This window comes from Schistocerca gregaria, chromosome 10 (genome assembly GCF_023897955.1).
Source record: "Schistocerca gregaria isolate iqSchGreg1 chromosome 10, iqSchGreg1.2, whole genome shotgun sequence".
NCBI lineage: Eukaryota > Metazoa > Arthropoda > Insecta > Orthoptera > Acrididae > Schistocerca > Schistocerca gregaria.
In genome coordinates this window covers 130,211,786-130,232,935 of record NC_064929.1, presented here as the reverse complement: position 1 = coordinate 130,232,935, position 21,150 = coordinate 130,211,786, and the positions used below count along the sequence as shown (strand labels likewise).

Below are 21,150 nucleotides of genomic sequence, written 5' to 3'. Positions count from 1 at the left end.
GCGGGCGTCGGTGCCGTCCAAGGGCTAGACCTGTGATGTATGTTATGTTGAAACGGAATTAACTGTACCAAACTTAAGAGAGCTTTTAGTTTGTTTTATTTCTGTACATGGAATAATGATGATATTTTGTCGATTGCGGCAATAACTTCCTGCATGGGTAGATCCTCTGAGGGAATTTTATTGTACTGTTGCAGTGCAGTCCATCTGAAATGTGCTTCTTAATACTTGGGACTGCTGCTCTCTGATGTTATATATTATGGTTTAATCTTAAATTTCTTGGATGTAATAAGGTTGTTGAAGATTATGTAATTAATTTTGATCGCTGGTTCCTTAAAGGGAATATTTCATTTTAAAATATGTGCTTAGTCAGAGCCTATTTAAATACGATTTTAAGTCGTCATTCAAAGTTTTTAGTCTTGCTTTCTTAAAAGGCTTTCAGTTAAATGATTTCTATTTGCCTGTTTAAATGTTTGAGTGACTTAAAGGAAAAGAACATTATTTTGTAATTTGTACTGATTGTTCCTTTTGGGTAATACCTGACTTATGTGTTCAATAAATGAGTGTCTAGTCAATGGTGATGCACTGTTCTATTGCTACCCTATCCCTTCCACTCCACAGCCTATTGAGCTGCTTTGTGTCGAAAATGTGTTCAGAACACCTCTCTGACCTGACACCTCAACAATGTTTAATGAAGCATGCAAATGTGTGCACATTGTGTTGTTCAGGTGTCAGATGTCAGTTTGCGGGATGGAGTTCACGCCTGCCACAATTGGTCAGTCGATACAGGGACTGTTAATGCCAGTTGTGAATGATGTCGGGGTTGTCATCCGATGATGTCCCATAGGTGCTCGACTGAAGATAGAACTGGTGACTGAGCAGGCGAGGCAATATGTCAACACTGCACACAGTGTGACGGGTTACAACAGCAGGCTGCTGGAAAACACCCCCTGGAACACTGTTCGTGAATGGCAGTCAGGGTGCAAGGGATAACCACCAGAACGGTCCTCCTGCCATACTAATTCGCACCCCAGACCTTAATTCCAGGTGTAGGTCCAGTGTGTGTAACACGCAGACAGTTTGGCTGCGGGCTCTGAACTGGCCTCCTCCTAACCGACACTTGGCCGTCACTGCCACAGAGGCGAGGCCAGCTTCCGTCGGGAACCACAACAGAACTACTCCCTGCCCTCAAGTGAGCTCTCAGTCGACATTACTGAAGTCACAAATGCTGGTGGTTTAGGATCAGCTGGATGTATGCTACAGGGTTGGTTGGTTGGTGTTTAAGAGACCAAACAGCAAGGTCATCAGTCCCTTGTTTCAAATGTGGTCCATTCTGGTAGTGTGACATCTCTAGTGTGACATCTCAGAGAAGTCAGAACAATAAAAGGGAAAAGGCTAAAAAAATGTAAAAGGGCAGTCATGTTGTCAATGGTAAAAACAAAATGAGGTAAGTCAGCAAGAGAGTGAACCCAACACTATGCTGAAGCAGAAGAGGCAAGACCACCTGCGGCTTAATAAGTGTAACAGCTAAAATGTAGAAGTATGTACGGGAAAGGAGACTTAACGATCCTAAAAAACAGAGTGAAAGGGGAAGAAAAGAGGATCTCAGCCATGGAGGGGAGTCAGGAATCTCCAAACACAGCTTACAGTGGGAGATACCCCAACACTCACTGCCTTGCCCCAATACCAGAGAGAGATTAAAAACCTTAAAACTGAGAATAAAAACCATTTTCCCGGAGAAAACCGAGAACCAGGGCGACCGTCCAGGAATCTTCAGCCAACGTCAAAGGTAAAGTGTGGGGGAGTCTGTACTTAGCACACAGAACCAAAAGAAGGGGGCATTCAACCAAAATGTGGGATACTGACTGAAAGGCTCCACAACCACAAAATGGGGGTGGCTCATCACGCAAAAGAAAACCATGGGTCAGCCTGGTATGGCCAATGCGGAAACGACACAGTGCGGTCGAGTCCTTTCGGGAGAGGCGAAAGGAAGTACTCCAAGGGCGTGGTTTCGCCTTAATCGCACGAAGTTTATTAGAGAGAGAAGTAGCCTCCCAAGAGTTGGCCCATGATTGTGCGAAGTGAGATTCAATGTGAAGCCGTAAATCCACTGCAGGAGGGGTTATAGAAAACGGGGGGTAAGTAACTGCTCTCCCAGCCAAACAATCAGCGAGCTCATTACCCGGGATACCCACATGGCCAGGGACCCAAAGGACATGACTAATCTGCAATTCACATTTAAGTGCTTGGCAGGGGGTTCATCGAACCACAATCATACTATCTCTCTACCATTCCACTCCCGAACAGCGAGCGGGAAAAACGAACACCTAAACCTTTCTGTTCGAGCTCTGATTTCTCTTATTTTATTTTGATTATTATTCCTACCTATGTAGGTTGGGCTCAACAAAATATTTTCGCATTCAGAAGTGAAAATTGGTGACTGAAATTTTGTAAATAGATATCGCCGCGACTAAATATGTCTTTGCTTAAATGACTTCCATCCCAACTCGCGTATCATATCTGCCACACTCTCTCCCCTATTATGTGATAATACAAAACAAGCTGCCCTTTTTTGCACCCTTTCTATGTTCTCCGTCAATCCCACCTGCTAAGGATCCCACACCACGCAGCAATATTCTAACAGAGAACGAATGAGTGTAGTGTAATCTGTCTCTTTAGTGGACTTGTTGCATCTTCTAAGTGTCCTGCCAATGAAACGCAACTTTTGCTTGCCTTCCCCACAATATTTATTATCTATGTGGTCTTTCCAACTGAAGTTTTTTGTATTTTTGACACCCAGGTACTTAGTTGAATTGACAGCCTAGAGAATTGTACTATTTATCGAGTAATCGAATTCCAACGGATTTCTTTTGAAACTCATGTGGATCACCTCACACTTTTCGTTATTTAGCGTCAACTGCCACCTGACACACCATACAGCAATCTTTTCTAAATCGCTTTGCAACTGATACTGGTCTTCGGATGACCTTACTAGACAGTAAATTACAGCATCATCTACAAAAAACCTAAGAGAACTGCTCAGATTGTCACCCAGGTCATTTATATAGATCAGGAACAGCAAAGGTCCCAGGACGCTTCCCTGGGGAACACCTCATATCACTTCAGTTTTACTCGATGATTTGCCGTCTATTACTACGAACTGCGACCTTCCTGACAGGAAATCACGAATCCAGTCGCACAACTGAGACGATACCCCATAGGCCCACAGCTTGATTAGAAGTCGCTTGTGAGGAACGGTGTCAAAAGCTTTCCGGAAATCTAGAAATACGGAATCAACTTGAGATCCCCCGTCAACGGAACAAGCAACACACTGAATATCAGCGAGATGGTCATAGATGGCAGACACACTACAGGCCATCTGGCTGGAAGCTGTCCTCTAAGTAATTGATTTGCAACATCTCGTCGTGTCACTGTGGTGCAAATTGCTGCTCGCATTGCTGCTGCAGATGCAGTGCGATGTGACACACTTACCAGACTTAGTTTCTGTCATTCCTCTGGAACATAGGGCCGTGACAAAATTCCTCCAACTGGTACAATTCCTAGCAAATCACTTCACTTTACACCAGGTTTTCACATCCTCTGCAGCTTTTCTGTTCATCATCCTTTTCCAGGTCTGTTTGAGATGACCACATTTTCTAACTCCTTGAGGGTTCCAATCCAATGCCACTCTTGACAGCTCCATCTGGTTTCAATGTATTCCCAATCCAGTTCCATTTTCTTTCCTTGATTTATATGTTGACTGGTTGCTGATTTGTCTCCCTCCGAAGATCTTCATTTGTCATTATATCTGGCCATCTCACATTTAAAATACGCCGGGGAGAGCGGCTGATAAAAACTTGGACCTGGTTTTTGATTTGGCTAGTCACCTTCCAAGATTCGCTACCATACAACAGAACAGCCGTCACATTGCTATCAAAAAGCCCGAGATTGATCCTCTTTGAAATGTTCCTATTTCTCTAAACAAGGTACTGTTGTACAAACGCACCATTTGCTTTGCGAATGTGGCTACTGACGTCGTCCTCAGCACCTCCTGTAGTCGTGACTATACTTCCGAAATAGAGGAAAGACTGGACCTGTTCTACATCCTCTCCATTAATGGCCAGCCGATTCGTGATGGTCAAATTAATCCCCATTTCTTAGGTTTTATGAACATTTGTCTTGAGGCCTGCAACTTCCACCTCTCTATGTAACCTGGCCAGTTTCTCTTCGACATCTCGATATCGTTGTGCCATTAAGCAGATGTCTGCGAAATCTAAATCTTCAAGCCTATCCCGCATCCCCCATTGCACATCTCTCTTCCATCCCCCTGTCACTCTCTTCATCACACAGTCCAACACCAAAAGAAATAAGTGTTTGCAAAAGAAAACACCCTTGTTGTACTCCCGAATTGACTTGAAAAGGCTCTGTTAGTTCTCCATTAGTACTTGGCATTCATGGTCTTCATACATTTCCTTGATGATGTTAATAATTTTCATTGGAATGCCATATTTTGCAAGTGTATCCCCCATGACTCTTCGATTGACGGAGTCGAAAGCCTTTTCAAAGTCAATGAAGGTAAGGTAGCACTCCACACTTCGTTCTGCGAGTATTGATAATGTCCACACATCTTCAACGTTTTTAAAACACGCCTGCTCTCTCCTCAGTCGTACTTCCACAGAATCCTTAATGCAATTTAAAATGATCCTCGGTACCGACAATAGGGTAGTAGCAGTTAGTAACATCTCCTTTTTTGAGTATTTTCACAATAATACCTCGTTTCCAATCTGTTGGCAGTTTCTCCTCTCTCCACAGCTTCTCTAAGAGGATGTACAATAAATCGACAGTGGAGCCCAAGTCTGTTTTCAGCATCTCAGATTTTATATTATCTGATCTTGGTGCCTTCCCATTCTTGAGTTGCTTCAGTGCTACCCGAATTTCTGCTTTCGTGGGTGCGTTTACAGCGATGCTGGGACTAGGACCATTGTACTCCATTTGTTCTTATTCTTCTACCTCACCACCAAGGCCTCTATTTAGAACTTCACTGAAGTGTTCCTCCCACCTATGTGATTGTCGTTCATGCGTAGTTAGTATCTCCCCTTTCTTATCCCTTACTGGTCAGTTCCTTTAGAGCATCTTAGTGATATCATGTACACATGCATTGAGTCAAACAGAGCTTGTATGGTGTGTACAGGTAAAGCTGCCTATGCAGCTTCACCAAAATACCTCAGTTCATCAACAGTAGTGACTGGCGTATTGTGACGAGCCAGTTGCTCGGCCGACATTGACCAAACGTTTTCAATTGGTGAGAGATCTGGAGAATGTGCTGGCCAGGGCAGCAGTTGATCATTTTCTGTATCCAGAAAGGCCCGTACAGTCATACATTATCCTGCTGAAATGTAGGGGCTCACAGGGATCGAATGAAGGGTAGAGCCATGCATCTTAACACATCTGAAATGTAACGCCCACTGTTCAAAGTGCCGTCAATGTGAACAAGAGGTGACCAAGACGTGTAACCAATGGCACCCCATACCATCATGCCGGGTGATACGCCAGTATGGCGATGACTAATACATGCTTACAATGTGCGTTCACCACCATGTCACCAAACACGGATACGACCATCATGATGCTGTAAACAGAACATGGATTCATCCGGAAAAATGATGTTTTGCCATTCGTGCACCCAGGTTCATCTTCGAGTACACCATCACAGGCACTCTTGTCTGTGATGCAGCGACAAGGGGAACCGCAGCCACGGTCTCCGAGCTGATAGTCCATGCTGCTGCAAACGTCATTGAACTGTTCCTGCAGATGGTTGATGTCTTGCAAACGTCCCCATCTGTTGACTCGGGGACCGAGATGTGGCTGCATGATCGGTTACACCCATGAAGATAAGATGCCTGTCATCTCGACTGCTAGTGATACGAGGCCGTTGGCATCCAGCACTGCGTTCCGTATTACCCTACTGAGCCCACCGATTCCATATTCTGCTAAGAGTCATTCGATCTCGACCAACGTGAGCAGCAATGTTGTGATACGATAAACCGCAATCATGATAGGCTACAATCCGACCTTCATCAAAGTCGGAAATGATTGTATGCATTTCTCCTCCTTACACGAGGCACCACAACAATGTTTCACCAGGCAACGCCGGTCAACTGCTGTTTGTGTATGAGAAATCGGTTGGAAACTTTCCTCATGTCAGCACATTGTGGGTGTCGCCTCTGGTGCCGACCTTTTGTGAATGCTCTGAAAAGCTCATCATTTGCGTATCACAGCATCTTCTTCCTGTCGGTCAAATTTCGCGTCTGTAGCGTGTCACCTTTGTGGTGTAGCAATTTTAATGGCCAGTAGTGTAGTTCTTTCACAACCCCACTCTGCACTGTCTGTTCTGCTCTATCAGACTGTTCACCTACATCTTCTGTGGTCTCTTCTCACACTCCTTTCCACTTCTTTATCTGCTGCTGTATCATCAGCTTGTGTCTGTGCTTCTTGTTGCCTGGCCCTGCTCTGATTTACTCTTCCCTTGGCCTCCTTTCTATGGGTGATCATTCTCCCAGTATGTTCGGAAATCTAGTCTCTCTGCAAGCAATTTTTAAAGCCAAGTTGTCTCTCATGCTGTCACTGTGGTGATAACAGCTGCTCATACTGCTGCTGCAGATGCATCCATGCACCAAACACAATGGCCGTATCTCTCGATAATTCCAAGTGGCCATCTGGAGCCCCATCTTCTTTAGACCGTACACTATCGTGACTAGTGCTGCGAGCAATCGTGTGCAGTCGCTAAATTCCTGCCAAGTCTTTCTGCAATATCACAGAAGGGCCATCCAGCTTCTCGTAGCCCTATTACGTGACTCCGTTCAAACTCAGTGAGGTGTTGATAATGGTGTTTTTGTCACCGTAAAGGCATTCTTTAATATCAACAACTCACCACATCTAGCTTCAAAAGCAACTGACACAACTATTACAGTGTGCATTTAAAGCGAACCTGATTTGCAGTGTTATAGTGGTGTTACTAGTGGCACTCTTAGAGTTTGAATCGATATCAACTTTCAGATGTAGTAACACACCTACCAACTTTCACTTATGCTGCACAGCTCCTCCTCTGTGTTGTGATGTTTACCCCTCCTATCAGTGTAGGTAACAAAAACAAAAATGTGGATGAGGCCAAATCAGATTTGGATCCATTCATGAGTGTATTAACTATTGCTGTTGTCGTCTTCAGTCCAGAGACTGGTTTGATGCAGCTCTCCATGCTACTCTATCTTGTGCAAGCTTCTTCATCTCCCAGTACCTACTGCAACCTATGTCCTTCTGAATCTGCTTAATGTATTCATCTCTTGGTCTCCGTCTACGATTTTTACCCTCCACTCTGCCCTCCAATACTAAATTGGTGATCCCTTGATGCCTCTGAATATGTCCTACCAACCGATCCCTTCTCCTAGTCCAGCTGTGCCACAATAATTCTCCAATTCTATTCAATACCTCCTCATTATGTGAGCCACATATCTAATCTTCAGCATTCTTCTGTAGCATCACATTTCAAAAGCTTCTATTCTCTTCTTGTCCAAACTAGTTATCGTCCATGTTTCACTTCCATACATGGCTACACTCCATACAAATACTCTCAGAAATGACTTCCTGACACTGAAATCTATACTCGATGTTAACAAATTTCTCTTCTTCAGAAACGCTTTCCTTGCCAGTGCCAGTCTACATTTTATATCCTCTCTGCTTCGACCATCATCAGTTATTTTGTTCCCCAAATAGCAAAACTCCTTTACTACTTTAAGCGTCTCATTTCCTAATCTAATTCCCGCATCATCACCCAATTTAATTTGACTACATTTCATTATCCCCATTTTGCTTTTGTTGATGTTCATCTTATATCCTCCTTTCAAGACACTGTCCATTCCTTTCTACTGCTCTTCCAATTCCTTTGCTGCCTCTGACAGAATTACAATGTCATTGGCGAACCTCAAAGTTTTTATTTCTTCTCCATGGATTTTAATACCTACTCTGAATTTTTATTTTGTTTCTTTTACTGCTTGCTCAATATACAGGTTGAATAACATAGGTGATAAGCTAAAACCCTGTCTCACTCCCTTCCCAACCACTGCTTCCCTTCCATGCCTCAATTCTTGTAGCTGCTATCTGGTTTCTGTACGAATTGTAAATAGCCTTCACTCCCTATATTTTACCCCTGTCACCTTCAGAATTTGAAAGAGAGTATTCCAGTCCACATTGTCAAAAGCTTTCTCTAAGCCTACAAATGCTAGAAACGTAGGTTTGCCTTTCCTTAATCTTTCTTCTAAGATAAGTCTTAAGGTCAGTATTGCCTCACGTGTCCCAGTATTTCTACGGAATCCAAATGGATCTTCCCCGAGGTCGGCTTCTACTAGTTTTTCCTTTCATCTGTAAAGAATTCGCGTGAGTATTTTGCAGCTGTGACTTATTAAACTGATAGTTTTCACATCTGTCAACACCTGCTTTCTTTGGGATTGGAATTATTATATTCTTCTTGAAGTCTGAGGGTATTTCGCTTGTCTCATACATCTTGCTCACCAGATGGTAGAGTTTTGTCAGGACTGGGTCTCCCAAGGCTGTCAGTAGTTCTAATGGATGCTGTCTACTCCCAAGGCCTTGTTTCGACTCAGGTCTTTCAGTGCTCTGTCAAACTCTTCATGCAGTATCATATATCCCATATCATCTTCATCTACATCCTCTTCCCTTTCAATAATATTGTTCTCAAGTACATCGCCCTTGTATAAACCCTCTATATACTCCTTCCACCTTTCTGCTTTCCCTTCTTTGCTTAGAACTGGGTTGCCATCTGAGCTCTTGATATTCGTACAAGTGGTTCTCTTCTCTCCAAAGGTCTCTCTAATTTTCCTGTAGGCAGTATCTATCCTACCCCTGGTGAGATAAGCTTCTATATCCTTACATTTGTCCTCTAGCCATCCCTGCTTAGCAATTTTGCACTTCCTGTCGATCTCATTTTTGAGATGTTTGTATTCCTTTTTGCCTGCTTCATTTACTGCATTTTTGTATTTTCTCCTTTCATCTATTAAATTCAATCTCTCTTCTGTTACCCAAGGATTTCTAGTAGCCCTCGTCTGTTTACCTACTTGATCCTCTGCTACCTTCACTATTTCTTCTCTCAAAGCTAACCATTCTTCTTCTACTGTATTTCTTTCCCCCATTTTTGTGACTTGTTCCCTAATGCTCTCCCTGAAGCTCTCTACAACCTCTGGTTCTTTCAGTTTATCCATGTCCCATCTCCTTAAATTCCCACCTTTTTGCAGTTTCTTCACTTTTAATGTACAGTTCATAATGTTTTACAATTGAAAACCTGGTTCCTGAATCTCAGTCTTACTATTATATAATCTGACACCTTGTATTAACTGATCACTTGAAAATAGCAACTGAAGATAGAACTAGCCAATCACATTACAATATTCATTTTTGTCTTCTTCTTCTTCCGAATAACCCATTTGGAGTGTACAATGAATCAACTTTGGCTACTCTTCATTGTATTAGATTTCCTTAGTTTTCAAATTTCCTTCACCCTTTTAGAGTGTTGTTCCTTTTCTTCTCGAGTCCACTTTTGTCTAGTTGGCTCTCCTGAAATTATGCCTTTTGAACTGCCTTTCTGAAATGTGTTCTGTTTTCTATTGTGTCTATAGTAATTCCAGTGTTTTCCATGTCCTTTTCAGTCTCTAAGAACCACGTGGGCTTTGATTTGTAGCTATTGAGTAATGTGAATATCCACTTGGTTAGTCTGTTATCCATTCTGAATATATGCCCAAAAAACTGTTTTCTTCTCTTCCTCATTACATTAGTTAGTTTTTCAGTTTTCAAGTATAGCTCTCTGTTTGGTCTTAACCTGTACTCAGCATTATCGTTTCTTTTAGCTCCCATTATTTTCCTTATAATTCTTCTTTCGACCTTCTCTAGTTTCTGAAGATCTCCATTTCTTGTTAGATTAAGTGTTTCTGCCGCATACACAGCTTCTGGTCTGGCCACTATTTGGTACCATCTTAATTTCGTCACTTTTGTCTAATAATTACAGCCTAATAAAGAGCAAACTTGTGCATCACAGATTTATACAGACAGATCTCAATTCTATAAAATTAATAAAAACACAAAATTTAGAATATAAAAATCATAATCGGACTTGAAAACAACGTTGAACTTACTGAGTAAGTCATCTCCTGCCTGTAATCAACTTGCAGACAAGTCAGGTTCGGCCAATTTGTGCAGATTTTGTGCAAGACGTCGACTTTCATTTTCCGCATCAACGTTAATTTACGCAGCTGTGGAACCATTTCTGCTGTCCGTAGGACCTGTTCATCTGTACTTTCACATCTGCAGTGGATGCACTTTGAACAGATGACCCCACAGCAACTCCTTCCTTGGAGTATGCTGGATCTGTGTGAGAGAAAGAGAGAGAGAGATAAGGCATTTTTTTAAATTGTTAATTTAAATTCTTATTCCCTTAACATAAGTTCGATCAATTCTAACCCCTACACATAACAAATCATGCAACATATAGGAGGGGTAGTTATAAATTTTGATTTATCTCCCAGGAAAAATGGAGTTGTTTAGCTAATTTTTTGTTTTTATGCAGGTACATATCATGGCACACTACCAGAGAATTCAAAACTAAATTCACAGGCCATTTCACCTTCATCAATGGGTGGCCCCACTTACTTTTGCCTCTTGTGGCATGGGAATGTTAATATTAATTTGAAATTGACGAGTATCATTGTTGACTATGAGGACCGCAGTACCGGGCTTAGCCTTGCGACCGACGAACTGGCAATGAAAATCGACAACAAAATTAATGAAAATTGTCATTTCAAGATTACGCAACTTTTGCAACTCTTCTCCAAATTTCACAGAGTCTGTTGCATTAAATTTTGGCAGAGAAGCTCAGTTACCACAAATTTTGCACTAGGTGCATTCCCAAAACCATAATGAAACATCACAAAAAACAGACTGACTGCAGCACAGACCTTCCTTCAAGACGAAAATGGTAACAAAATTATTGAATATGTCACCACTGGAGACGAGATGTGTGAAGCACGTCAACTGTGAAACAAAAAAGCAGCCAATGGAATAGGGGCACAAATTCTCCCAAGAAATTGAGGTTGTGTTGTGAACGTTGTCAGCTAGAAAGATCACAGCTTCTATGTTATAGGCCTCTCAGGGAATGAGTCTCATTGATTCTCTTGAATGTTTAACAACAATTAAATCTGAGGTGTTGCCAAACAATGCCAAAATTAATGTGGGAGATACAAAGGGGAAAACTTAGCAAAAACTTTTTTTCCCGCCATGACTACACGTTTACTTGAAGCTAATCATACATGAGAGCTCGTAAGGGGTTTTGGATGGGATGTGTCTCATCCACCATACAGTCTGGATTTGGCACCCAGCAACAAAGACCTGGCTCACTACATAAAGCTTCGATAATGAGGCCAAACTGCATTCCAGTATAAACCAGTGGTTGCAATTGCAGACAGTCGATATGTACAGAAACGGCATTGAAAAACTTGGGTCACAGTATGATGACTCAATTTCAATAGCAATTATATAGAAATATAGCTTAAGAGTATACCTTTAAAATGTATACAGAGTCGGCAACAAAAATGTACATACACTTCAAGGAACGGAAAGCATTACTTACGTGTGCATTTTACATTCAATAACTGACCACACATTGAAATCCTGAAGGAAGATGGTTTCACCCTACTTAACGATAGACAGATGATGTTGTTGTTGTGGTCTTCAGTCCTGAGACTGGTTTGATGCAGCTCTCCATGCTACTCTATCCTGTGCAAGCTTCTTCATCTCCCAGTACCTACATCCTTCTGAATCTCCTTACTGTAGACATCTCTTGGTCTCCCTCTATGATTTTTACCCTCCATGCTGCCCTCCAATACCAAATTGGTGATCCCTTGATGCCTCAGAACATGTCCTACCAACCAATCCCTTCTTCTGGTCAAGTTGTGCCACAAACTTCTCTTCTCCCCAATCTGATTCAATACTTCCTCATTAGTTATGTGATCTACCCATCTAATCTTCAGCATTCTTCTGTAGCACCACATTTTGAAAGCTTCTATTCTCTTCTTGTCCAAACTAGTTATAGACCATGTTTCACTTCCATACATGGCTACACTCCATACAAATACTTTCAGAAACGACTTCCTGACACGTAAATCTATACTCGATGTTAACAAATTTCTCGTCTTCAGAAACGCTTTCCTTGCCATTGCCAGTCTACATTTTATATCCTCTCTACTTCGACCATCATCAGTTATTTTGCTCCCGAAACAGCAAAACTCCTTTACTACTTTAAGTGTCTCACTTCCTAATCTAATTCCCTCAGCATCACCCAATTTAATTTGACTACATTTCATTATCCTCATTTTGCTTTTGATGATGTTCATCTCATACCGTTCTTTCAACACCAGGTCCATTCCGTTCAGCTGCTCTTCCTAGTCCTTTGCTGTCTCTGACAGAATTACGATGTTATCGGCGAACCTCAAAGTTTTATTTCTTCTCCACGGATTTTAATACCTACTCCGAATTTTTATTTTGTTTCCTTCACTGCTTGCTCAATATACAGATTGAATAACATCGGGGATAGACTACAGCCCTGTCTCACTCACTTCCCAACCACTGCTTCCCTTTCATGTCCCTCAACTCTTGTAACTGCCATCTGGTTTCTGTGCAAATTGTAAATAGTGTTTCGCTCCCCGTATTTTACCCCTGCCACCTTCAGAATTTGAAAGAGTATTCCAGTCCACATTGTCAAAAGCTTTCTCTAAGTCTACAAATGCTAGAAATGTAGAGAAATGTAGGTTTGCCCTTCCTTAATCTAGCTTCTAATATAAGTCGTAGGGTCAGTATTGCCTCACGTGTTCCAGTATTTCTACGGAATCCAAACTGATCTTCCCCAAGGTCGGCTTCTACTAGTTTTTCCTTTCGTCTGTAAAGAATTCGTGTTAGTATTTTGCAGCTGTGGCTTATTAAACTGATAGTTCGGTAATTTTCACATCTGTCAACACCTGCTTTCTTTGGGATTGGAATTATTATATTCTTCTTGAAGTCTGAGGGTATTTCGCCTGTCTCATACATCTTGCTCACCAGATGGCAGAGTTTTGTCAGGGCTGGCTCTCCCAAGGCCGTCAGTAGTTCCAATGGAATGTTGTCTACTCCGGGGGCCTTATTTCGACTCAGGTCTTTCAGTGCTCTGTCAAACTCTTCACGCATTATATATAGACCTTCTATATACTCCTTCCACCTTCCGTCTTTGCTTAGAACTGGGTTTCCATCTGAGCTCTTGATGTTCATACAAGTGGTTCTCTTATCTCCAAAGGTCTTTTTAATTTTCCTGTAGGCAGTATCTATCTTACCCCTAGTGAGATAAGCCTCTACATACTTACATTTGTCCTCTAGCCATCCCTGCTTAGCCATTATGCACTTCCTGTCGATCTCATTTTTCAGACGTTTGTATTACTTTTTGCCTGCTTCATTTACTGCATTTTTGTATTTTCTCCTTTCATCAATTAATTTCAATATTTCTTCTGTTACCCAAGGATTTCTACTAGCCCTAGTCTTTTTACCTACTTGATCCTCCGCTGCCTTCACTACTTCATCCCTCAAAGTTACCCATTCTTCTTCTACTGTATTTCTTTCCCCCATTCTTGTCAATCGTTCCCTAATGCTCTCCCCAAAACTCTGTACAACCTCTGGTTCTTTCAGTTTATCCAGATCCCATCTCCTTAAAATTCCCACCTTTTTGCAGTTTCTTCAGTTTTAATCTACAGGCCATAACCATTAGATTGTGGTCAGAGTCCACATCTGCCCCTGGAAATGTCTTACAATTTAAAACCTGGTTCCTAAATCTGTCTTACCATTATATAATCTGTCTGAAACCTGTCAGTATCTCCAGGCTTCTTCCATGTATACAGCCTTCTTTTATCTATCTTTTCAAGATACACTCCTGGAAATTGAAATATGAACACCGTGAATTCATTGTCCCAGGAAGGGGAAACTTTATTGACACATTCCTGGGGTCAGATACATCACATGATCACACTGACAGAACCACAGGCACATAGACACAGACAATAGAGCATGCACAATGTCGGCACTAGTACAGTGTATATCCACCTTTCGCAGCAATGCAGGCTGCTATTCTCCCATGGAGACGATCGTAGAGATGCTGGATGTAGTCCTGTGGAACGGCTTGCCATGCCATTTCCACCTGGCGCCTCAGTTGGACCAGCGTTCGTGCTGGACGTGCAGACCGCATGAGACGACGCTTCATCCAGTCCCAAACATGCTCAATGGGGGACAGATCCAGAGATCTTGCTGACCAGGGTAGTTGACTTACACCTTCTAGAGCACGTTGGATGGCACGGGATACATGCGGACGTGCATTGTTCTGTTGGAACAGCAAGTTCCCTTGCCGGTCTACGAATGGTAGAACGATGGGTTCGATGACGGTTTGGATGTACCGTGCACTATTCAGTGTCCCCTCGACGATCACCAGAGGTGTACGGTCAGTGTAGGAGATCGCTCCCCACACCATGATGCCGGGTGTTGGCCCTGTGTGCCTCGGTCGTATGCAGTCCTGATTGTGGCGCTCGCCTGCACGGCGCCAAACACGCATACGACCATCATTGGCACCAAGGCAGAAGCGACTCTCATCGCTGAAGACGACACGTCTCCATTCGTCCCTCCATTCACGCCTGTCGCGACACCACTGGAGGCGGGCTGCACGATGTTGGGGCGTGAGCGGAAGACGGCCTAACGGTGTGCGGGACCGTAGCCCAGCTTCATGGAGACGGTTGCGAATGGTCCTCGCCGATACCCCAGGAGCAACAGTGTCCCTAATTACCTGGGAAGTGGCGGTGCGGTCCCCTACGGCACTGCGTAGGATCCTACGGTCTTGGCGTGCATCCGTGCGTCGCTGCGGTCCGGTCCCAGGTCGACGGGCACGTGCACCTTCCGCCGACCACTGGCGACAACATCGATGTACTGTGGAGACCTCACGCTCCACGTGTTGAGCAATTCGGCGGTACGTCCACCTGGCCTCCCGCATGCCCACTATACGCCCTCGCTCAAAGTCCGTCAACTGCACATACGGTTCACGTCCACGCTGTCGCGGCATGCTACCAGTGTTAAAGACTGCGATGGAGCTCCGTATGCCACGGCAAACTGGCTGACACTGACGGCGGCGGTGCACAAATGCTGCGCAGCTAGCGCCATTCGACGGCCAACACCGCGGTTCCTGGTGTGTCCGCTGTGCCGTGCGTGTGATCATTGCTTGTACAGCCCTCTCGCAGTGTCCAGATCAAGTATGGTGGGTCTGACACACCGGTGTCAATGTGTTCTTTTTTCCATTTCCAGGAGTGTAGATACCTACATACATACGCCACAATAGGAAAAGTACCATTCATATCACATTAACAAGAGGAGAAATAGAAGGAGGTATTCAACCAATATGGCATGACTCCATTACTCCTATACGAAAGCACATTCGAATTAAGATAAAAATAAATATTGTCATGTCACCACCAGCAAGGAAGACCCACCAAATCACACAAAGAAAAATTGATTAAAAAAATTAACAAACCAGCAAGAACAATTAACACAAATAGAAACTTCAATAGAGGAAGGAGACCTTGAAAATGCAGCAGACCAAATAGAAGACCTCCTAAAAAATTCAGTGATACAAACAAACTCCAAAACAAGGACTGCAAAAAGATGGTTCGATGCTGAATACTACAGCAAAAGAAACACTGTTCTAAGAACGCTCCACAGATTATGAAACCAGCACGACGAGGAAACACACAAACTGTACGCAGAAGAGAGGAGAATCTACAAAAAACTAATAGAAGAGAAGATAAAAGAATAACATAGAAAGACAGGCAAAAAGAGAAGCGAATGAAGCAGAGAAAGACCCATACATAGCAGCAAGACCAAGAAAAATGGCTCATACACCAAATACAGACCTGAAGGAATGGGAAGACCACTTCAGTAAGATAGTGAACAAATGAGGAATCAAAACATTCCCAAAGAAAAACCTCAAACTAAGGAAAATGACAATATATGGAAACCTCTAAATGAAGAAGATGTGAAAGAAGTAATAAAAGCACTGAAGAACAAGAAAGCAGCAGGACCCAATAATATATATAATGAACACGCAAAAGATGCAAAAGAGGCCCTCCAACACATACGAACCAAATTATTTAACAAATGCCGGGAACTTGGAAGAATTCCAACACAATGGAGACACTCGACAATAAAAGTTTTCTACAAAGGTAAAGGAGACCCAATGGACCCAAACAAGTACAGAGGCACAGCCCTGGAAAATACTCAATTCAAGATGTTTTCAAAAATAATTACACAAAAATCCAAGCCTCTGTGGACAGTCATCTCCCAGAACGACGAATGGATTTCAGATCTGGAAGATCAACACTTAACGGCAGTCAGGCTTCTTCTAAACAACATCGACAAAGTGCTACAAAAGAAACAAATGTTCTACACAGTGTTCATAGACCTTACCAAAGCCTTTGACCTACTGGAAAGAGATCTCTCAGTCTGAAAACTGGAAAACACAATGGGAGAAGATAGCGTATGGGCAAGAAGAATCAAGTCAATCCTCGAATACAACTTAATCACAATATCAGACAACCTCTCTTTTTCGAACCCCGTTCTGAAATCTAACGGAGTTCTACAGGGTGACCCAATGAGCTCTTTGCTGTACATTCTTGCCACTGAAGTAGTACTCCAAATTGGAGAAAATGAAGAAGATGTATATGTATATGCATAAGCTAATGACATAGCTGTAGGTTCAACAGATATACAGAAGCTGCAGAGAATCATTGAGAAAATAGACAAATGGTGCAGTGAACACAAACTACACATAAAGAAAACAAAGACAGAAACGGTAATTTTCAGAAAAGGAGGCAAAACAGCCAAGAAAGTGGAAATCAGCATCAGAGGACAAAAAATAAAAATTTCAGACTTTACATACCTAGGAGTGACATTGCAACCAACAGCCAAATGCGTCACAAAACACAACAGAATGTGCATCCCAAGCAATAATAGCAATACAGGACATCAAAAACATCTGCCTACTCAGTCTGGAAACAGCCATGAAATTATTCAACACAAAAATCTTGCCAATCCTGGCCTATGGAATGGAGGTTATATGGGACCACCTGACAAAAAAAAAAAAATCTAGGAACACTAGAAAAGGTAAAATCGACTTATATAAAAAGAGCACTAGGTCTCTCAAAGACAACAAGGTTTAGACTAGTTTAACTGATAGCGAGAGAGATATTCCTAATAAAAGATTTTAGACTTCGATATATGATGATACACACAAGGGAATCCAGAAAGCAACTGAAGATCATGGAGGACAAACGAGAAAAAATATGGTCAAAGTTCTACGGCACCGAAGCAATGACGAACCACTCATGGACAGCGCCAAACTTCGAACAGTGACATGTCGTAACTAGACTTTATATTCACGGCTTTCATCATCTAATCCGCAAAAACAAAATTTATCACTTCCCAACCACAACATGGGTATGAACTGTGTAACAAAACCTGTGAACGATATCACATAGAACTGTGCAGTAAAAGAGTGAAATCAATAAATGAATATCCAAAAATGTAAAACGTAAATGTAAAATGTTAAGCAAAGTAACTGTATATGGCTATTTGGCTGCAATTTTATTAAATAAAATAATTGATCACACACTAACAATGTTCAGTTTAGCACACAGTTACTTTAAATATTCAAAATGTTCACCGCTTGCGGTTATACACACACAACAGAACAACAAACAGTCACCGCAACTATGTCAGTCAATGTTACAGTGGAGATCGCTGCATATGTCGCTGTACTCTCCTGGCGAAGTCCATCGAGCATGCATGGATCTCATCGATAGAAATTATCTTTCACAGTTTCCCACAAGTACAAGTCTGTAGGTACTAGATTTGGCAACCGTGGAGGGAACTCGATGGGCCCTCTTTGTCCAGTCCGAGGCCCCAGAAAATTATCTTCCAGGATAGCTCATACGGCTAGGTGGTAGTGTGCTGGCGCCTCATTCTGGCAGAAGAAGACCTCTTCATCTGCTCCCATAAAGTGCACATATACCTGGCAAAATTGATGCACACATTTCCAGGCACATTTCTCCAGTAACACTAGCATCAAAGAAAAGGTGTCCTACTACACCCATAGATGATAGTTCACACCACAAATGAACCCTCTGGTAAATTTACCACTTTATCCACACAAACTTGCACATTCTCCTGTGCCCAGTACACACTGTTCTGCCGATTCATGGTTCCAATAAGTTTAAATTGTGCCTCGTCATTCCATCCTATCTTCGTCACCAATTGTTCGTCATCAGTTACCATTCGCTGATACCATAAACAAAATTGCATTCGGAGATCAGGATCGTCATCATTAATTGCGTTCAGTAATCGTGAAATGTAACCTTTCCACTTTGCAGCTTTCAGAATTCTTCGTACCCTTGTACTGCTAACCCCCAATTCACGTGCACATTGTACAGCAGACTTCTGTGGAGAATTAAATGTTTCCAAAAACATGGGAACCGACGATGCAGGACTTTTAGCTGTATGCTATCTTCCTGATCTTCCTTTGTATCACAAACCATTCCACGCAGTTCAGACTTGTCAATGACACGGTTAATTGTTAGACGGGTTGGCAGTTCTGCTTCAAACTCCCACCTCCACTGATGTTGCACTTCAACAGCATTATCACACTTGAAAAACAAGTTCACAATACATTTTCATTGCTCAAATGTCAAGCATGCTCCAGCTATCCCGTTTTCTCAATAGTGAGATGAAAGTACTAACATCTGTTTAGCCAACGATCATATTACAATTTACTCTTAACTCAAACCTAAAGACACTATCAATATCTCGACAGAGCCTGACAAATAGTGAATATGTTCTTCTGGCAGACTCTATAATGAAATTTGGTTTTTCCATATTGTTAGTTTGTTTATTTCAAAACATTTGTTACTTTCTGGGTAGCCTTCATACTAGTGTTTTACTCTTGGAGAGGCCTTAATGCTAGAAAGGGTGCCTTAGCTGTTGAGAGGCAGGGGGGAAATAAAATACTTGTATGGCCCAAGAAGATTGGAGGATAAACTCTGTTAAATCCATAGACAGTAAGAGCAACAAGTCATTAGTAGATAAAATACATGCACTCAGGCACAGTGCAAGCTTCAGAACTATCAATTCCCAGTGACTAAGACTTGGTACACTGAACATAGGGACACTGACAGGGAAGGTGGAGGATGTGGTGGAGTGATGAATAGGAGAAGAATGGGTATTCTACGATTATCAGACTCCAGTTGGAATGGTAGGGAGGGGACATATGGTGTAATGGAGTGATAATGAGGAAGAAGGAAAACATGGAGTGGCAGTAGGTGTGAGAGGATGATTGAGGTCAGAGGGAAAGGGGGACAGGGAAATTCTGCAAGTATATGGATCACAAATTGGAGGGTCTGCTAATGAGAAGGAAGACTCTGAAGATGAAATGCAGAGTCACCTACCTGAACAGGAGGTGAAGACAATGTTAACTGAGACCTAAATGCACACATAGGGAAGGGAAGAGAAACAGAAAAGGATACAAATAGTTACACTTCTGTAAATGGAATTAACTAGCAGTTAGCAAAGTCCTAAGATAACAGGTGGAGTGATGATCTGTTAACTAAGACCACGGTAGACTACACAATGTGTGACTACGACACAGAGAGAACAGTCAGAGGCTAGAAGCTAATACTAGTACATTTTGAAGCCCCAGATAGAGATCAATGTTTTTTTTGCGGGAATGGCCGGAGGTATTAAAGAGGAAAAGGAGGCAAACAGTCACAAACACAATAAGAGTAGTAGAAAATAATTTTCAATTAATGGTGTCAGTTTTTCAAAGCTTCCATACAACTATATATCTAACTGTGGAAATAACTTTATGTTCTGCCTTACGGCAGGTCTTTTCATGGGGGAAGCCTCGTCAGAGAGGTCCACCGCATGAGCTTCTATGGAAGTGAGTCCAGTGGTGGTTTCCCGTAGCCTTCCACTGATGATCATGATATGATAATGAGGACAACACAATACCCAGTCCCTGAGCGAAGAAAATCTCCGACCCAGCCGGGAATTGAACCCGAGCCCCTTGGTGTGACCAACTGTGGACAATAACACTAAAAAAATGTGTTTGCTTCTACATACAGGGTGTCCACAGTTAGAGTTCCAGTTTCAAGATTCTGTAGAAAGAGAACACCTGTTCAGAATGAAATCAAATTTGAACAGTATCTGATGCAGGGAGAAACGTTCTGGAACAAAGAAAAAAATTAAAAAGTATTACCAAACAAACAACACATGAATTACAATACGGTGACTATAGTTAGAGTTGCACATCACACCACCTGTACTGCTCAAACTGAACAACTGCACCAGTCCGTCAGTCTGGAGTTACGGACCTGGTTGGTTGGTTGTTTGGTTTGTTTGGGGTTTAAGGGACAAAACAGCAAGGTCATCAGTCCCTTGTTTCAAATGTGGTCCATTCCGATAGTGTGACATCTCAAAAATATCAGAACAATAGAAGGGAAAAGGCTAAAAAATGTAAAAGGGCAGTCATGCTGTCAATGTTGAAAACAAAATGAGGTAAGTCAGCAAGAGAACGAACCCAACGCTATCCTGAAGCAGCAGAGGCAAGACCACCTGCGGCTTAATAAGTGCAACCGCTAAAATGTAGAAGTATGTATGGGAAAGGAGACTTAACGATCCCTAAAAAAACAAAAAACAAAAAAAAAATTGATAAAAACAGAGTAAAAGGGGAAGAAAAGAGGATCTCAGCCAGGGAGGGGAGTCTGGAATCTCAAAACACAGCTTACAGTGGGAGATATCCCAACACTCACCGCCCTGACCCCACACCAGAGAGAGATTAAAAACCTTAAAACTGAGAATAAAAACCACTTTCCCAGAGAAAACCGAGAACCAGGTTGACCATCCGGGAATTGTCAGCCAACATCAAAGGTAAAGTGCAGGGGAGTCTGTACTTAGCACGAGAGCCAAAAGAAGGGGGGATTCAACCAA

At 42.4% G+C, this 21,150-nt stretch overlaps 1 protein-coding gene across 5 annotated transcripts in view; it reads right to left on the bottom strand.

Moving 5' to 3' along the window:
- LOC126293188 (S-phase kinase-associated protein 2-like) overlaps positions 1-21,150 on the bottom strand; it is a 114,544-nt gene that overhangs the window by 71,526 nt on the left and 21,868 nt on the right. For 4 of the 5 annotated variants that reach the window (XM_049986304.1, XM_049986302.1, XM_049986303.1 and 1 more), the window contains exon 3: positions 10,197-10,428. The exons of the other annotated variant lie outside the window; for it this stretch is intronic. In XM_049986304.1, coding sequence (XP_049842261.1) covers positions 10,197-10,428 — 232 coding nt within the window. The remainder of the gene's footprint in view (positions 1-10,196; positions 10,429-21,150) is intronic. 5 annotated transcript variants of the gene reach the window in all.